General features: G+C 46.8%; 1 protein-coding gene across 1 annotated transcript in view; it reads right to left on the bottom strand.

The window, feature by feature from the left end:
• The window catches only part of LOC144113430 (homeobox protein Nkx-2.5-like), a 66901-nt gene extending 48191 nt beyond the window's left edge, over positions 1-18710 (bottom strand). Inside the window, exon 1 of the mRNA XM_077646502.1 lies at positions 18264-18710. Coding sequence (XP_077502628.1) covers positions 18264-18651 — 388 coding nt within the window. The 5' untranslated portion in view covers positions 18652-18710. The remainder of the gene's footprint in view (positions 1-18263) is intronic.
• Between the last annotated feature and the right edge of the window lie 1592 nt (positions 18711-20302).

The raw sequence follows: 20302 nt of genomic DNA, 5'->3' as shown, positions 1-20302 counted from the left end.
TCGTATGAATGGTTTATGTTCCCATTTCTCTCCGGGAAATTCGATTCATCAAAGGCATATTGTCATTACCAAAACTGACTTGCGCGGCTTTTAAGAAAACCTCTCGCTCGCTCACTTTCTTCTGGGAATACGGAAAAAAGCGTTAAGCTTACACGAGGAAACTGCAATGGTAGATAGTTTAAGCACAGCGTAGACGTACTAACGTAGACGTATAATGGATTACCGGACGCCTACTGCACACGCGCAGTGAAAGGGGCGTCTGGCGATCCGGTATCCTTCGACGGTAATACGCCTCCGGTAGACTGAAACCCTCTAAAAGCTACAATCTTTTTTCTTCGCAAGTAAAGCTTCTCCATCATAATGCCTCCGAATGCCACCGTCATTGTCGTGGTATATTTTTCATCGGTTAACATGGAGCGACTGTGAACGCGAATGAAAATTTTATCTCCTTCCGCTTTACCTGTCTCCCCCGTTCAGCTTTTGCTAATGAAGAAGCTTAAATGTAAAACAGGGGCTCTCAATATAACACAGGTGATATAAAGCTGCGGGTTACTTCACTTTACTATGCTAAAGATGTTTATCTTTCCGTAAGTAAAACGCCACTGGTTACTTGCAAGATTTGTTGGGGAGGTTTTCGAACTGCCTTCGGCAACCGCGTTGCCCTTACTAAAACAAAAAGAATCCAAACACTTATTCACGTGAATTTAACCACGTTCTTTACGGCGTTTATACTCCCCCCGAAAAAAAAATTCACAAGAATAAAAAAGCTGAAAGCAACCAAGAATACCGGAAGACACATTAAATAAAAGTGGTACACGTCAAGCATTCAGTTAAAACGCGAAATCAGTGGTACGCACACACGCACACACCAGGGTCCATAATTAAAAACGAAGAACAACGACGACACAAGCCAGACTCTTCGTTTTCAATTGTGGTTTACCAGCTGGCCAACATACACCCTCCTCAGCCACACCGAGTTCATCCCGCTGGTCGAAACTCTGGCCCCATCAAGCCCGCCGTAGATCTCGTGCATGTCTCGCGCATGAGGCACAATACAGGTCAAGTGCAATCTTCAACTGATGTTTTGACTTGCAAGTACTGGGATCGTCACGGTAAAGCAAACAGAAACAATACACTGCTTCCACCCGCAGGGAGTGCACCACGAAAACATCTCTCTAGCGTGTTTCTATGCGTGTTCGAGACACTCGTGCTTACAAGAAAAGGTGCTCGAGGAAGGAGGAAGATTTCGTCTCAAGATATGTCGGACAGTGAATTCCCGTTCGGCTCCAAAACACGCCTCGGACAAGACATCGTGTAGGAGTCTCAGCGAGCAGAAGCGAGACCTTCGCGGAGTGCGGGACCCACTACCACCTCCAAGCAAGCTGCTAAAATGCATGAACAGAGTCGCGCTAAATTCTACCAGTGGTGCAACGAGAAGAGCATATGCCCCTCGTGTATACCGCAGCACGGCATCGGCACACCTAGCCAGGTGGTGTAAATGTGTTTCAGAGTACTTTGCACTGCGTAAGCAGCTTGGCAAATTAGATTCTTCGAATGCTAAAAGTACAGTGAGATATTTTGGGGGGAAGCGACCACCCAGCAGTCGTCTGCGGTACATCAAATGCATTGACAGACTTCGTTGCGAACTTTTGTGTAAGCATAGTTTAATCCAAGGGTGAAGCAATTAAAAGCGGCAGTTCTTTCGCGGCATGCATTATTAATTTATCATTTTGCTTTTCAGTCGTGTTGTGATAAGTGATAAGCCTTTTTATCAGTGCAAAGCAGTGTGTTTTTCTGCGAAGACTTTTTTTATGACCCGTGCATTCGCAAGTTAATGGTAATTCTATTAATTTACTTCGATGATCACCGCAAGTCTATTTGCTGAGTGGACGATTACATTCTCTACGCTACAGGCCAGGAAAGCTTATCTTCCGCATGATAAGGTAGCCCGCATTCGGAGAGTAAGTGAGAGATTTCACCATAGATTTCGTTATATCGACGACCTCTATGAAAACGGCATTTGCGCCTACGCTTGCTGCACTTAAAAGTAAACCGGAATTATCTTCGGGATGTCGGGTGTAACGACCAAATCTCGTGCAGCGAAAAGGGGCTCCGCACGTAAATGAAACCAGAAGCGCAATAAAACCTGAGAATAACGCTCAGCAAATAACGCCAAGACGGCTCATCACCGACGCAGTCGCATTAAATAATCCGCGAGTAAGCCGCTGCTTGCGGCGCGAAAGCCCGAGCGCAAACATCAACTCCTTGATGAGCGCCTGCAGACAACGACGATGTAGCCGAAGAAACTACTAGTGAAACTAAAACAACTCGTAAAAATGAGAGGCATCAATATCGGAAGCCCCGTGATAAAGCTCCAATTCTCGAAGTCGACAGTGTATATCGATCGCCGTCAAAGCCATGAATAAAGCCATAAAAACTGCGGGAATCAGCCGCTTCTGCCACGCAGTTTGACCGCCTACAAAATTTATGGCGCTAAAGTGAACATCTGCTTTTTTTTTCCACTGCTAATTCCGTAAGATGTGAATAATTGAATTGTAGGGATTAACCTTCTGCATGTAGACGAGCGGCGAAATCATTCATGTAGGAAGCACAATTAAAAAGTCACAGTCACGAAGATCGATTTTCGCCCCTTGTCATATTAAAGCGACTGCATTCCATGAGATCTTTGCAGGGTTCTGTAAAGATTAAGATATAAAGCTCCACTGCATCCAACAGCTCACATGCTTCAGGCTCAAACGCTAAGCAATAGTTACAGAGCCGTTGTTCATGAATGATTTGATCGAGAGTTTCGTGCAGCACGAAGCACGCATAATGGGCTAGCGAAAAATGCCATATTTTTGTGGCTTGTATGCATTGTTGCTCTTACTGAATATCAAGGTTACTTATACTCTACCTGCCACGTTGGCGCGTTTATTCAGTTTAATTTTCGCTGCAGGTGTTCTAGCGCTCTAAGCTTCTTTCAAAGTATCTTGACTTCCAGGACATGGACATTCTCAATCTCTGTCGCTCTTTTCACATGCGTGGCTCTCGGGCGATGCAACTCCCCTCACTATATTGACGTCTCTTCAATGGCCTCATAGCTCGCGTTTCGCTCTACTTTATATGGATGCAGTTCTGTTCATGAGGCTATCTGTTTATATACCGAGCTGTGTGAAGAAAAACGAGGTTACCGCGACTGTGTGGCGGGTATACCCCTCGCGTATATGTACGAATGGCTCATACCCCTCTCATGTATGTGCCATTCTCCAAGGGCGCACAACGACATCAACGACGCAAGCGCCGGGCGAGTCTGCTTCGTTCGATATGTAACACGAAATCTCCCCCCTTTAGTCGTCACTCAAGCAACCAAGAACAAGCAGACAATGTGGTGGGCACGCCATAAGACACGCTGCCATGCACTACAGATCCCGTCAGGTGAAAGCACTGCCAGTGCTTACTGGACTGCAGGCCTCGAAAGGAACTCTCATACATCGTGCCATAGACAGTTACCTGCATAGGCGGATTCCGTTTTTGCCTAATTCGGAAAGATCCGCTGTGGAAGTTCAATGCTTTAAAATGTCGTTTTCTTTTCTTGTTGCTGAAGCCGCCTGAACGGGCGAACTCGATGTGCGGGCAGATATTTATTAGAGCGTTTCTAATTGCCTTTCCAAAGAACGCTGCATGCTTCTTTCACATCGAATACTTCAAGGCACAAAAATAACAGCCAGGGCAAAGATGCTTCTGAACGGTCAAATTGTATTTCCGCATATGAAATTTACTGGTTGTGGAATTCATTGTTCTGTTCCCGAAATGTTTTGAGTGCGTTCACGTAAGTGTGACCGCCTATATGTGAGTTAATGCGACACCCGCATCCTTGTATACAGTACATGATGTTTCTATTATCCTGCCTTCCCGCTCAGAAACCTATGTGCTGAGATATTTTATCGTTCCAGAAAGAAACAGCGGAGCTCAAAGGTTCCAGGCCAATTAATGCTCGACATTTTTTTTTCATACGCTGCAGATTGGAAGCATCCTGAAGACAACTGCCGAAATCATTCCTCAACCCGTATGCACTGGGCATACCATGGTGGTTCTGCACTGCTACCGTACTCTACAGCGTGAGAAGGGCGTGCAACACATGCCCTGTACGCGTGCGCTTAATGTCCTTCTTTTCTGTCTATTGAAAGTTTTTAGTGTGCTGCAGTGTGTTCAAAATTAGATTTTTTAAAAGTAAACAATGAGCAGTGCACGAAACCCAGTTTTGCACGTACCTTATGCGACCAGACGGACATAAAGTGAGAGAACAATTGTCATCGCCAGTTTCTTAATTGCCTTGAATCCATTAACAAACTCTCCAGTAGCTGCAGCCAGCGTTCCTGTTTATATTTGTAGCTTGGAGGTGGTCGCATTCTTAGACAGTTGCATATGCTGCTGCAACAATTACGCATGCCGAAAGTGATAGGGAATAGTTAGCAGCTTCACCTTTTGCTTTTCGCCGTTTGCTGACGAAACGCAACACGCAATCCTGCGTCACATCGGGAAGGGGTTTGAAGGCTCGATCGATCGTCACCGCCTCGCTTGAGCGACCACACGGATAGAGTCGGAAATTGAGAAGCAAATAATTCGTGACAAAGGCACGCTACGGGAATTCAGCCAAAAGTTGGAACAGCCTAAAAATACGATCTACGACTACCCATAAGTTTCCAGTACGAACATGGACAATAACTGCACTAACTGAAATTTTATTATCAATTTTAGTAAATGATAAAATTGCCAATGACCATTATCTGTATCGCCTCGTGGCATAACCTGTTCGCAAAATCGGCTTTCGCGTTCTGCTCATTCTTGGTTTTTAAAAAAATACTGAAGTCCGAATATTGAACAACCTGCGTGTAGCACTTTACTGAAGAAAATTAGATTCAAATGATTTTCGGTTTTACCCTTCCCGACTGCCCCTTACATACCAGCAGCAAAAAACTGGACTCTGTTAAACTTTGTATTAGAATAGCAAAAAAAATCTAAGACAAAAAGTCGCACCGCTCGCTAAAGCATGGCTTGGAATCTCAAGACAGTAGCAAGCCATAAAGCCAGCGCTTCTCATCAAGTATGTTGAAAGCTTCACAAAGCCGCTTTATCTGGCAAAAAGTAAACCTCTCAGACCAAAAACTGCTGAATGTTTCAACTAAATAACACTACAAATCCCAGCTGTACGGAGCGTTAGGGTTTGTAGCATACTTAGATGGTCCTTTTTTTTTCAGCGCGGCATGGTAAGGTTTTTATTATACTCCACACATTTGCATATTTCAACGGGGAAAAAGATACCTTTCCACAATAACAGCTGTCCATGACGGCCGTGTTTATGCCAGGCAGGCGGCGAGGCATCGTTAAAATTAACGCCGGGAGCTGCGCTGCCCCGCGGATTACAAAGCGTTAGGGTAACGGGAAAAACAAACGACAAAACGTTACCAGAGGAAACACCAGCACGTGGACAAGATTTCGTTATGTTGCCAGTATTCAAATAAGGCAACATCTGAAGATGTTTTCTCAGCTCAAAAAAGATTAAGTGAACTTATTGTTATGCAGGCGCTCCTAAGAGGGACAACAGTTTTGCGTCGGCTCCATATTGAAATTTTACCTGCACATTCCGGGGGAAAGTTTTTTAACTCAGTTACAGGACAATTTATAGCCTTTTTTTGTTTTCTTTCTTGGCAGTCAGCCATCGGTTGGCAACGAGAAAAAAAAATATTTCCGGATTAAAATATCTCACATTGCCCGGAAGTATAAATTCCTGCTCCTCATTTATTAGAGCCATTTCCCAAGACGGCATTGAAGATCGTCTCATCATATATTTCTATTTTTCACCCTGAAATCATATCTACTTTTAAATCAGTTTGCCACGGAGGAGAGGCTTGGGGAAATCGAAATGTCTCTGTAGTGTTTTGCGCAATTGATTTATCCTGCGTTTTTATTTAAGCACACTACAGTGTAGCACAGTTTATTACGTACTTCACTAATATGTATTTGGTCGCTGAGCGCGTCTGTGCATTGTCGTGAAAGACGCCACCCATTGGCCCATCACACTGATTTCAAGAACCTCAGCCTTCTTCTCTCATAAACATTATCGACACAATCGTTTGTGTTGCGTTCGTTCTTCTGCTCTTTGCTTTCTGTTCGTTTTTGTTTTTGTTCTTTCGTGTTGTTGTATTGCCCAAGGTGACGTTTACTTCAGAGGGACACGAAGGAAAATACAGCAGCCTCCCGAAAACAAAATTCGTCCTACGCGCCTCATCTTAAATGTATATTCTTTTTCTTGTCTCTTTGGATTGGTATTTCTGCCAGCGTGTTCAGTGAAGCTCACATGAAACATACCGCATTAAAAAAAAAAAAAAAGACTGCATCGCCTGAGCTACATACAGGGTGTCCCAGCTAACTTTAGCCAGGGTTTAAAAATACGCCGAGGCACTTTAAGACGACGCAACCAAATGCATGCTGCTGGCTATTGTATGTATCAAATCACAATATTTTTGTATTATGCTTAATTGCATAATTAGACGAGATTAATTAACCAACTTCGCAAGCAACGAAGATGGACAAAAAAGTCCAATGAGAAAGTTGTAGAACGGTCCCCATAATGTCCAAACGAACAGTTTATAACTGTCCATCTATTACGTATTGGCTTTTTTTTTTTGCTCACTGCAGATGCCCGCGAAATACAAAAAAAAAACCACGTGACATGTGAGCTTGCGCGCCGCGATTGCAGTGCTCTCAAACGTTCCGTGTAGGAACGAACAGATCATTGAACCCGGTGTGCTGCCGCTTGTAAGGTGACAAGGAAGCGATGCAGGCGCTGGCTGCGCGATTTACTCGAGCGCAAGCGATAAGGACTGTGTCTGCTTGTCGCTATCAAGCGCCACAAGAGAAGCATACCGCTAGCCTATATCGCACAGCCAGCTGCTGCGTCGCTGTCCTGTCACCTTTTAAGCGGCAGCACACCGGGTTAAATCATCTGTTCGTTCCTACACGGAACATTTGAGAGCGCTGCAATCGCGGCGCGTAAGTGGACATGTCACGTGGTATTTTTTTGTATTTCGCAGGCATCTGCAGTGAGTAAAAAAAAAGCCGATAGGTAACAGATGGAAAGTGAAAAACTGTTCAATCGGACGTTTCGCGGACCGTTCTACACCTTTATCATTGGACTTTTTCGCCTATCTTCATTGCTTGCGAAGTTGATTAATTAATCTCGACCAATTATGCAATTAAGCTCGATACAAAAATAGTGCGAGTTGCTCCATACAATAGCAAGATGCATTTGGTTAAGTCGTCTTAGAGTGCCGCGGCATATTTTTAAACCTTGGCTAAAGTTAGCTGGGACGCACTGTATAACGAGTCTCCGGTGAAGCCTTGGACTAAACTTTTGTTGCCAAGATGTTTATTTTGTCTACTGTTGAAAACGTGATAACTGAGGGATACTTTAAGAAAGTAGTTGTGTTTTGACTGTATGGTTACATGACGGCCATCCGAAGAATAAGACGGGTTGACTGATGGCAATCAGATGATTTAATGGCCGCTGGTCTAGCGCGAGCGCGCCGTCCCACGCCACTGCCAGCTTCGTCTTCTTCGTCACACTACCCGGGGCCACCGAGCGATCGTCCCGATCGGTGACGAAGAGACGAACGAAGTGGTGATGGGCTTCAGAGGATAGTGGGACAAGAAGGAGAAAGTGGTGAGGTGCTGGCCGCTATGGTGAAGGATATGGGTTATATATATATTATTGGGTTATAGAGAGAGAAGTTCGGAACTTGCGCAGCTGGCGCTCTAGTTTCCACCCTATACCCTACTCTTAACAAGTGCATAAACTCGGGCATGGTCAGCATCACTTGAGGTCATTAGTGTGCCGCCTGGTAATTAGTTTCGTTTCATTCAGGACCGAGACACACACATGATTTGGAAGAGGTTTGTGATTTAAAGAGAAATGCACTAAAAACAACTCACTTGCATACACCGTGTTTCACGATGTCCCAAGGCATTTGACTCGGCATACCACGCTAGGATAAACATTGTCACTATATTTTCCGTGATCCTTTTTTATCCCAGCTCGGTACATATTTACCAGTCGCGGTAAGCCGCCTTAGGCCGTATTACAAGTAAAGAAATTGAGCTTATTAAGGGTGTTCTACGGTGTTACGTTTTAGCTCTGCAGTAAATGATACGGGTATTGAAATACATATTTGCCACAATTTTCAGTAGACTTATGGACACGTTACTAGCCTCTCTTCTCATAACTTAAGCGCAGACAGCAGCCAGCGCAGAAATTAGACTAATGATGATGAAGCTTCTCTGGGAGGTGTAAACTAAAGGTATGAGAATTATTTATAAAGACGACTTCATCGCAAAGAACGCTAAAAAAATGTTGCAGCTTCCTAATTATGGCCAACGCGAATGCGCATAACCATATCAGCGAATCTGCCTGCCACGGTCTTTAAAGGGACTATGCAATAAATTAATTGAGATTACGTAAAGCAGACGAGAGATAGGCATTTCATCACTCGTCACCCAACGCAAGAATTTTTAAGCTAGCATCAATAATAACGAAGATATAGACGATTAAAAATTACGCTCCTCCTCTCCCCCCTCAACTCGTACACGCGGGGAACCAGACAAAAATAAAGAAAATATGTCTGGGACTGGGCCCCGCCCATGAATACGTCATCAGATGACGTTCGCTTTGCAACTTCCGGTTGTCGCTCCTAGCACCCCAGCAGCAGCGTCGGCGGCGTGGCGGCTTCTCTCCGGTCTCTCTTCGCCTTCCTGGATTGCGGCGCGCGTCGGGTTTCTTTGCTTGTCTGTTGTAGCTAGCAGTAATAAACCCGGACCTCGAGGTGCGACTGCTCGCTCTTACGGCCGTGATGGGCATCGAGCCCTATGCGTGCCCACGAAGAGCCGTGCGAGTGGCTCCGGAACTCCGGACAGAAGGAGGCGGCAGAGGAAAATTGAAACCATATGCGCGAAGGCAATGCAATGGCCCGCGCTTGCCCGAAAGGGTCGCGCGGCGGCACGAGCAGACGATTTTCACGGCTACCGGAAGTGTGCCCGTGACATCGTGGCTGCCGTGGCTCCAGCGAATAACAGTGTGTGGTGGCCTGGCGACGTCATGGTACAGTGACGTCTTTATTCCGCGATTTTAACATCATTTCTAAACATAGAAAACATTTACAAGCGACTTTGAATTCTTTGCATAGTCCCTTTAACAACGGGCGTTTTAGGAGCCTGTGCCGTGGTCTTTGAACGTTGGTCGCTCTCTTTGAAATGGTGCCCTTGCAAGCTCTTTCTTATCTCCATGAAAAACAAGAAAAGAATCATCGAAGAGCCCCGCCTGGGCCCTCCAGTGAATTTGAAACCACTTAAATAGGTTTTCCATATATACACTCTCCAGGATACACTCTAAAATGCAGCAAAAAGTCGCTAAATGCGTTATTACAGCGAACGATCCACGAAGTGGCTACCTCACCATTCACGTGTACAACACTCATCGAACGTTCAAGAACTTCTCGGCGAATCCGCTGATCTGCTGTTTGACCACGGGGTACCAATTGGTTCGGAATGACCCCAGAGTCATAAATGCCACTTGTACTTGATTCTCGATTTTGACGTGCAAGCCTTCTCGAGATGAGAGGATGACGCCGCATGGTGTTCCCCGTTTTTCTCAGTTTCAGAACCGCATGAAAATATTCATGGTTCGTCTAAAGCGATTCCCAACTACGCGTGGAATTGTGCTGACTTACCAAATGACATAACGGGGTTCGTTCTGATCAAGTGACAAGATCTCGCGAGCAAGTTTTGCACAGAAATGTTTCGTTTTCAGCTCCCTGGCAACCATAGCTTGAAATATTTCTTATTGACCTTTAACCCCCAAAAAATCAGGACAATTTCTCACATAACGTAGTCAAGTCCTTCACCACTGAGCACAAAATGATTAAAGGGCCAGTATAATGCGTAAATGTTGCTCCGCTGCACCGTTTAAAAGTTTTTCTCGCTAAAACAGATCAGTGCACTCACTAAGGGTTCCACTGGAAAAAATAATGGACACAAACTTAAGCAGAAAATAAAATAAAATAATCGGTATTTGCACAAGAGAAGTATTTGCGATTTATTATTTTTTTAACAGGGTGAGGGAATAACACTCTACAGCACGAACAATGCTTAATTTTTAGATTCAGGTCAAAACAACGGCTTGACAAACTAATGTTGATTACGACTAATGGCAAGCGCTTCTCGGCAACTGCACACCGACAGTGTCCCAACAGTTCATATTGCAGTGACTGACTAAATTCGCGCGGAATAAATGAGCATCTAGGATATGCAGGGGCGCAGAAGATACGTACAGGATCGCTCCTGCGAAACTAGATCAGGCACGGCAGCAGCTCCCTCGATCCCTTTAATCCTCGACCATAAATCCGCCCCTGTCAAGTTGGCAAATTCCGATCCCCACCGGGACCTACTCGACTGCTTCCATTCGCCCCGCCGGGTGGAGAAGTGAGGTGTTGCTCCGAAAGCCTGCTCACGAAAGCCTGCTCACAGTTTTAAAGCCGATTTGTCGGTCCGTACACAGTTACGAAACAAACTTCCGCCGTTATTACTGCGTTGCTTCTTTCCGTGACTTTTCGGGAGGACTCCAGCCGCATTGCTGCCGCAGGGCGAAAATCGCTCCTCCCTCCGGGAGCAAAACTGTACACACATGAGTTTTGTTTTTCATATTGTGACCCGGGTGGCTTCTACTGCCTGAGGGGGAAATTATTCAGAGATGTGTAGTACCTGAGCTTCACTCCGTTCATCCGTATATCCTCGTCCTCATCGCTAGTCGGCGCTGTTTCTCTGGAATTTAGTGTGTCAGGTGTTTGGATCTAATGTCCAGAAGGAAACTACGAATATTGATTGGGCACCTCAAATGACCGAACGTCAAACACGTAGAACGACAACTAGTCAACATCTGTCAGAGGCGTTCCTTGTAAGCTGAACGCAGAAAGCATTTAATGAACGTCGTTATCACCGAAAGCTGGACATCTCTGGCAGGCCCAATTGTCGAACAGATCAGTTATTTGCACTCCTTGCAATCCATACCCCCATTCAGTATATTGTCTCGACAAGCTACCGTTCTGCAGACGATAAATTTATGCCATCCAAAAGATTCCAATCACAATATTATTCTTGACCTGACTACCAAAAAACAAAAACAAAAATACGCTGTCTGGATATATCGCGCGGGCACTTGGTAGTTGGAATGAGCATGCGAGAGCATTCTCCTACTCTTGAATTGATGTTTATTGTTTCGGCAGTAATAACGGTGTTTAGTTAACAGAGCACTGAAGGTGGACCAGCTGAATAGTACCCCACTGAGAGCACATGCACAGCCTAAAATTTTCTGAGGTAGTTATGCTTACTGACAGTCCTCCGTAAACATACGTTGGAACACCGTTTTTGAGATGTATGTAGGTATGAATGAACTTTGTCGGTTTGGATCGGAGTAAGCATGCAGTTATGTACCTTGCTCGAGGGTTTAGCATGCTTTGGACAGATGCCTCGTCCCGAGTGCCATGTGCCATTCCCCTGGAGTGCCAGAATTGCAACCGATCAAAATTTCCACGTGACTTTCCCAGATTATCAGCTTCGCCTACTCCAAATTCTTTTCGCACCTCCAGTCAACGTCTCACTTTTGTGTGTGTACGTATAACGCAAAAAAGGCCTTAAAGAAAAATACAAACACCAGCTCTCTGTAGTGTGCGGTTGGGTCATCCCCGTGTGCGGGGAGACCGGGCTGTGCGTGCGGCTCAAGCAGCGGTGAACGCGATGTGACGCAGAAGTGCGTGCACTGGTACGCGGTCGGCAGAATGGCGCCGGCTGCACGGAAACAGAGCAGAGTCCAAACGCTAGCTGCAGCAGGTCTCGCCGCTCCCGAAGCGATGTGACACCCGATACGACGGTGGTCCTGAGCGGTGCCGGCGTGCACACAGAGGTCGCGGCTTTCCGACATCCGAAGCGGGCCTGTCATCTTTTTGGCATTGAGGAGTAATTCGCAAGAGCGGAGAGGGAGTTGCCCAGGGTCGGCCAAGCAAAGAGGACTCCGATAGGAAGGATCCGAGAGGCTTCGGGTATGACGCACATGGGAAGAGCTGAGACCGCGGTGACAGGAGTTGGTGACATTGAGACATGCCGCACTACGGGAAACCTGTCAATGGGTTCTCTGGCGTGAACGCGAGCTGCGACAGTAGTAGAGGAAGGAGGGCACAAGGAGAAAAAGAAAGAAGAAAAATAAGGGGAAAAGTGCGGGTAAAAATAAATAGAAGAGTGGGAGAAGGAGACCTGCCATCAAGATATCAAAACCCGCAATTATGCTCGCGACCGAAACAATCAAGCAAGCAATGTCGTCGGGGGGGAATAAGCATATCCATAAATTCCGGACAAGCGCATTTTTCCAACGGGACGTTGTTTATGAACGGAATTTTTTCGCAAGTTGCGCCACAATCGTCAATGTATCTGCAGCTCCCTCCTCGGAACGCTTGCAGCTTTCTGCAATATGTTGTCAAAAACGCATCCCATTGGTTTCCTATGGCGATCTTGCCTACTCGGCTCGAGCGCAAAACAAACATTAAAGGCAAGATATTGCGATACATCGGAAGGTTAGACCACTCCCGTCAGTGCGTACATAACAGGATCTAACAATATTAAAGGTGACGTCTAAGAAAGCTGGGCTTTGGGAATGGTAGAGGAGTGAAGAAATTTTAGAACAGCTGCATTTTGAGGGCACGGGAAATAGCGCTTGTATGTTGCTACATAGGATTCCAGACCGGGGTTTCTGGTTACGTGCGCACTCCTCGCTTGTTTGTTGCTGGACTCTTGAAAGGTGTTCTGAGTGGCACGTACGCATTAATATTGCTTATTTTCACGCCCTTGAGGGGACGCCTGAATTGTTTCAATACGGCAGCGTTACGGGGGTCTTGCTTCAGGGCTCAGCATTGAGGAAGGAAAGAATTTTGCCTCAGCCTAGGTAGCAGAACGGCGGTTGTTTTAAAATTTCGCGATTAACCCGGACTTGTTTGAGAATAGTGGCTATATGATGTAAGTCTTTCATTTCTCGATATTGTAAAGTAATAAACGAAAGGAATCGCTGTCTGGCGCTTGAAAACGGCTGACGTGAAAGCGATTCGGGGGTCTGAGTACGCGCGCTTTGGAGAGAATTTAAAATAAACGACATCGATGGTGAAGATTTGTACAACGTATTATTGACAAAACCAGAGGCGCGATTTTTTTTACACTTACCTCTACAGGTAAGTAAGACTCGGCAATTGTTATGGTGCTTGCGGAGAAAGAAAAAGTTGGAAAAATTTGCGAGTCACTGTCACATGACTTTTAACTGCTAAAGGTGTCCTAATTTTGCGTTTTTTTCACGCTCATTAATTTTATTGACCTCGTGTTGCCTTGGACGCGAACGTTGATGCACCGATGGAAAGCGATGGGAATAAGGTGGCCTTCCGGAAAGACTGCTTCCACGGAGCAGCCGCGCCTTGCGCTCTCTGTTCGTATAAGCAGTGGATAGAAGGCACGTAATGAATGCAAGGCCGCTATGATGCATTCTTTTTGTCCGATTCTTTTTAGTTCTTACCATTCGCCCATCTGAGTGCAGGATTCCAGTGGGAGTGAAGGCATGGGGCAAAGTGAAGCGAAAAAAAAGTCATAATGAATCGGAATTCGAATTAAATAATTACATCACCCCGCGCTCCATCTCTGCGGATAACAAAGCGCCGTACAGACGCGCCTTAATAAGGCCCGCTATTACATGGACAGTCATGCACAATACTCCTAGCGCTTGAAATGTGCCCGTTACTGATCTGTGCTCAGCTTTGTTTGTTAATAAATCGCACCTCAAATTTTCAAAAGTCCAAGCAAATCATCTCTCATAATCATAATCCAGCCAAGCGTTCCACATACCGCGGAGGTGGTGGTGGTAAAAACATTTATTAATTATAGAGAGAGGTGTTGGGGTCCGTGTCCTGAAGGGTCACGCCCTTACAACCACTAGGTGGGGATGCCTAGTCAGGCACCCCATTGGCGGTTGCCGCAGCCCGGGCACGCTGCGTTAAGGCCCTTTGGGCCTGGAGGGTGCAGCAGCCGGACAGGGTCGCCTCCCAGTCCTCTCGGGTGGGGTTTGGGATAGGGGGTAGGGATGGGTTCTGCTGGCAGGCCCACACCATGTGGTAGGTGTCCGACACCTCTCCACAGTATTGAAATGCTTGAGAGTTGCCGGGCACAGCATCGTGTTAGTGAGCAGGCGCAGGAGTACCCGCTCGTTGGCCTTCCCCAGCCCTTTGCAAGGAGTGGGAAGAGTTTGGTGGGTGGATTTGTAGTAATCGCATATTTCCTTAAATGTGTAAACCGGATTGAAATCGGAGTCCTGGTCATCGTCGGGTCCCGAGGGAAACACTTCCTGTTGCCATGTTCTCTTTGCATTGCTGGCACAAGAAAACTCGCGCGAATACACTTAGTGGCTCTTCTGTTTTGTCAGCGTGCAAACATTCATGTAACAGGACAGTCCTAAAGTATACTTTTACAGCAAAACTATGACAAAAATGACTGAGCGTACCGACGAAACGTTCATGCAACGGAGCAAACTACGTAGTTCCGCACGCCAAACCTTCTTGGAACGCAACGCCGCCGCAGCAGGGCGTCGGTTTCGTGAAACTCACCCTTGATTAACCAAAAATATATTCCCAGTATTTGTGCATATGACGTGCTTTGTAAGCCCGTGGTATTTTTTGCACATCCACAAGACGTTACAAACGATACACAGCTCTACAAGCATGTAACTTCGCTACAAATATATACTGCGCCCCAGGCAGCAGCGCAGAAACGCGAACGAAAAAACTTACAAACACGATCATTGGCTGCTAGCTGGAGCTTTTATTCAGCGTTGGTGCTGTTTTTTTTTTACCTCGCGGCGCGGTTGTGGTGTCCACCGACGAAGTGAGCATGTTTCTGCGTCATTGCTTTCCTCAAAACTAACGCAAGACTATAGACCGCGAATTAGGCTATAGACTGCGAAGTATACTGTCTAATTTCCTTCGCATCGGCGGGCCTAGGAGATTTATGGTCCGTTATTTATTTATTTGGCTCTGCTGAAACCTCAGCAGACATACAGGAATTACGGAGTAAGGGTGTAGAAGAGCTCTATGTAAAAATACTGGAGGATGTCTATAAATGTTGCAGAGGCACCATAATCCTCCGTAGAAAGCAATAAAATTCCAATAGGCGTGTTGTCAGGCAGGGAGACACGATCTCTCCAAACCTATTCAGCATCCGTTTATAGGAGGTATTCGGAGACCTGGATTAGGAACAGTTGGGGATAAGAGTTAATGGAGAATACCTTAGTAATATGCGCTTCGCTGACGATGCTGCCTTGTTAAGTCAAAAAAAAACGAGAAGATTCAGAATGCGGTGGAGCGCATTTGGCAGGTTGTAGTAATAGGAGTAACTGAGATCATGAACGACAATTTAGCAATATCCCTCAAGAGAAAAAAGTATATAGCAGCTTGCCGGTACTGACGCATGGGGCAGAAACGTGGAGGCTAACAAAAACTTGCATTTAGGACCACACTGCGAGGTATGGAAAGGAAAATGATAGGTGCAACGTTAATAGGCAGAAACAGAGCAGAGTGTGCCAGGGAACAAACGCGGGTTAATGACATTTTAATTGAAATCAAGAGGAAGAAATGGGCTTGGGCAGGGCATGTAATGCGAGGGAAAGATAACCGATGGTCTTTAAGGGCAACGGAGTGGATTCCAAGATGAGGCAAGCGTAGCAGAGGGCGGTAGAAAGTCAGGTGGGCGGATGAGATTAAGTAGGTTGGGGAGATAAGGTGGTCGCGGCTGGCACGGCACAAGATTAACCGGAGAGATATGGGAGAGGCCTTCGTCCTGCAGTGGGCGCAGTCAGGCTGATGATTATTATTTACACCCTACATGAATCAGAGTTCGTAGCTTCTGTATTCTAATAACCTTTTTTTCTAGCCTCAGTACTGCTACCTATGTTTTCATTTACAGAATGACATTTGGCAGCGACCACCTTTGTACCAACGTGACGTGTTGATACATGTTCAAGCTATACGTGCCAGATACATTATTAATTCGGCGTCTGACTTGCTGGCGCCAGCTGCAGCTCTTGCTTTAGTGACAAAAAATTGTAATATACAATACATAGCTTGTTTAACCATTCTTTTTCCAAACGGAGTACATGATGTGTCCGTCATTATGCCAACTGTAGCTTGTCTGTTGCTTTAAGATGATCAAAAAGATCATGTTACAGCAGAGGCAAGCGCTTTCTTATTTTTTGTTTGTAACATTATATTCTTGGCGCCAGCCAAGATCGTCATTTACTATGAGAAATAATGCACCATGTATGAACTTAAAGCACGTATGTATGAACGTAAAGAACACAGGGCTATGCTGACTGGAGCATAAGTCTTTGAGGGAGGTCATTGCACCGGTGAATTCAGTGCGGCCAGACAGCTTAGTTTACGCTTTTGTGCTGTCTAAAGTACGTACTCTCACTGGTAACTTTCTGCAGCTTCAGTCCCCATAGTATTCTTCTGTCAAGCTGCAACGTCAAATTACAAACGGCAAGGTTACGTAAAAACAAAAGTAGACTAACCACAACGGTTTAGAAACACGTCATGCTAAAACAAAAAAAATATCAGGGCTCGCACTTTGTTTTGCCAAAACACATTCACCCGTACAGATACACTTAATCGTTCAACTGGTATGGCTGAATATTCTCGTTCAGTCTAACCTCACAAAGTTCGTTATTGGAAGGTCACTTTGCAGCAGCTGATCGAAGAACTTCGGAGTGGTCTCTTGTCCAACAACATTACTGCCCTGTAGAATTTTAGTGCGAACAAGCCGCGACAATCCAATGCTCAGCAGTTTTCCAGTGCGTGGGAATGTACCACATCTAGAAACACTGGTACCGTAAAAGACATTGATGAGATCTTCAACCGTGACCGCGTTGTCTATATGGGTCCATTGCTTCTGATGCAAGGTCAACGGCAACGCGTTAGCATCTCGCGGGTGTGTAGGCTGCTAGGCCAGGCACGCCACTTATCCAAAGCCTGCGAAGCTGCTTTAGTACAGGCAATGCGCATATATTTTCCAGGCACCTAAAAAGTATCCCAGCACGATGATGGCTTTTTCCTACCGCTGAGAACATGGGACTCTTTCATATACACACGTTTTATAGTTCAGTCTGTCCTTGCTTTGGCACATTTTGAACAAAGTCTCACTGAGCAGTGCATACGAGTGCCCTTGAATATCGCCAAGAGCGACATCACGGGTTTCTGGGGTGGTGAGATAGGCAAAGCAAAAAAAGAGTGAAGATGAAGGCGTCCATCAATGGCTGGTCGGGAAAGAACAACGATATCGGCCACACAGTAAATGAGGCCAGCACTTGTTAGCACCTGGAGAGCGATGTGTTCAAAGAAAATAGAAGAACAGAGAAAGCGCCGGGTGCGCAGCCACGACCTTTGCGTGTTGCTTGAGGTTGCTTGATGCGCTTGGCAACAACAGCAAAAGGCATTACTGAAGAGGGTCAGAACAATGGGTAAACGGCGCTATTCATAGCGGCTACGGCGGTGACTGGCAAAAATGTCATGCTGCCGGTAGCGTGAAAAATTCAGCGAACATTCCAGGTCACTTTAGCATGCGATATACGCAATACGGATGCAAACTGTGGGCCGACGCCCACCCTAACTGCAGGCGAGGGAATTCTTGATAACCATAGAAAAATTATTTTCGTACCAGCTTCTGAGCGTCAACAAGATTAATTTTCCTTCCCTGATTAATAGAATACCCCTGGGCAAGTAATGAGAGACGGCGATTCGTTATTCAGTGCATCTGATGGTAAGGTCACAAAGCGTGCATGGTGTTGCAAGTCGCTTTCCTACTGTTATTTCCCGGTTCTTCTTACTCAGGACGAGGTACAGTTTGTGAATGGGCAAGCGCACCAGGTTAGCGACACCGCTTCGGAGCCTCCAACAACACGCGTGGTCTTCGCAGTAGGCACTTACCTCTCGACACAAACCTCTATACTTATCTATCGTTAATGGTATTCGCGACGAACGTGCTCGTCGCGACGCGGCGTTGACAGGTGCAGCCGGCAGCCATCGTGGCTCTCGGGGGCACTTGTCAACGAGCACCGTCGTGCTACGAGGATGACTTACTTGCGTCGTTGACAAACTGCTGGCCGAGCAGGTCGGGGCGGCCGGTGGTGCAGTGTTGCGCCAGGTGCGGCGGCGGCCCTTCGTCGTGCTGCTGCGCGTAGGCCGGCTCGAGCCCCGCACCGTCGAAGCAGGCCGCGTGGTAGGGCAGGCAGAGGTGCGGCGCGCTCTGGCCCCCGGCGCCGGTCGCAGCCGCCGTGGCCGCCGCCTCGGCGGGGAGCAGCAGGGCGTCTGGGTCGAGCAGGCCCTCGTGGCAGGCCTCCTCGAAGAAGGCCTTCTCGAGGCTCTGCGCCTGGTAGAGCAGCGCCTGCGGGTCGAGCTCGTCCACGCCGCTGTCGCTCAGGTTGAGGATGTCCTTGACGGAGAAGGGCGTCGCCGAGCTGGCCAGCATCGCACTTGGGTCCTCCGGAGGACTCTCGCGGGGCCCACTTGTGCGCCACTCGGGGCCGACCAAGTGGCCGCTTCTGCGCCGTCGGGCCCCACGCTCGCGGGCGGGGGAGGGGGCCGGCCGCACGCCTGGCGCCGTGTTTACGCGACGGCCGCGCCGAAGGCAGTGCTGCGAGGCTCGGACGAATAGCAGCCGCTCCTGGGCCGTTCTTTTCCAGCGCTCGGCCTATCCTGATGCTGCGGCCCGCGGCGGCCTGGCCTTTGTGACGCTCGAATCGGCTTCACCGCGGTGTTCAGCCAAACCCGAGGCGGTGCGGTGATGCTCGCTGGCCGAGTTTGCCACCGTTCCGTCGGACGAGGCGAGCGACCCTTGGCCATGGACACTGCGAGTGCATCTTTATTTTGTCCGCTCAAATTTCTGGGCTGTAGGCCCATACAGTTGACGTGCTCTGCGAGAATTGATTCGAAGTATGCTGTTTATAGTGACTCCGAAAAAAAAATTCAGGTTGCCTCATTATCTCCGAAATATTAATCCATTAAGACTTCCGTCCATCCAAGAAGGATTTATTTGTTTGAACTGAAATAACGCCTTGTTCTTGTACGAAACCTTTGCCAGAGGCGATATTTAATACCAACGCTGCATGCAATATTCACGAAGCGTCTAATCTTTATTCATTTTTATTCCAAAGCTTTGTTGAACTCCATGGTTTGCGTTCAGCCAGGAAAGGAAGCGAAACTTTGAAATTTATCACATACAAAACTGCGATATCTGAGAGGCCGATTTCACTGTGGCACTGGTGCCACAACAGTGAGCGTTCAATGTATACTCCTATCGTTTTAAATGCAAAAAGTATGCTTGGTTTGGTTTATGGGGTTTAACGTCCCAAAGCGACCCAGGCTATGAGGGATGCCGTAGCAGAGGGCTTAGAATAATTTCGACCACCCGGGGTTCTTTAATGTGCACTGATATCGCAAAGTGCACTGGCCTCTAGCATTTCGCCATCATAGAAATGCGACCGCCGCGGCCGGGTTCGAACCAGGGTCTTTCGGGACAGCAGCCTAGCGCAAAAAGTACGTGATGCAGAATACAGTGTAATTCCTTTATGACATTACTACGTATATATTATATATCGCTTGTAACGCACAAAATTATTCACTAACCAATTTTCGTTTTCATTCCATTGGTAAAAAAAAAATCATGCATGGAAGTTCCACTTCCACCTGTTCAATCCTCCATTCCATCGGTACAATACGTATAACACTTGCAAGGAAGACTGAATTCGGTAATATGTGTTTCGGTCATTTAGTGCCCACTAGAGAGCCGTAAATAACGTTGTGGAAGACGACCCATGCAGGCCGTCCCAACTATAAGCCACCATCGTTATCACTGGAGCCGCCGCCAACATCTCTACACACGAAACAGCTGATAGTAATATTATTAATTTGTCATGAGGAAAGGAAGGGTGCAGTAACTGTCTCGTTCAGGGTGGAAGTCCGTACAGTTCCCAAAGGGAAGGCATAAAGGAAAGAGTGAAAGAAGAGGCCCCATACATCTGAACTATGATCCTTAGGAAAGCAAGAGAATATTTTGCTCGAAGTCAGCCAATAAATCAGCCCATATTCGCAATATGTCTAAGTGGGCACGGTTTTGAATG

The sequence above is a fragment of the Amblyomma americanum genome, chromosome 1 (assembly GCF_052857255.1).
Source record: "Amblyomma americanum isolate KBUSLIRL-KWMA chromosome 1, ASM5285725v1, whole genome shotgun sequence".
In the NCBI taxonomy this organism is placed as follows: Eukaryota; Metazoa; Arthropoda; class Arachnida; order Ixodida; family Ixodidae; genus Amblyomma; species Amblyomma americanum.
The sequence above is the reverse complement of the archived record's forward strand: the minus strand, read 5'-3'. Positions and strand labels throughout refer to the sequence as shown.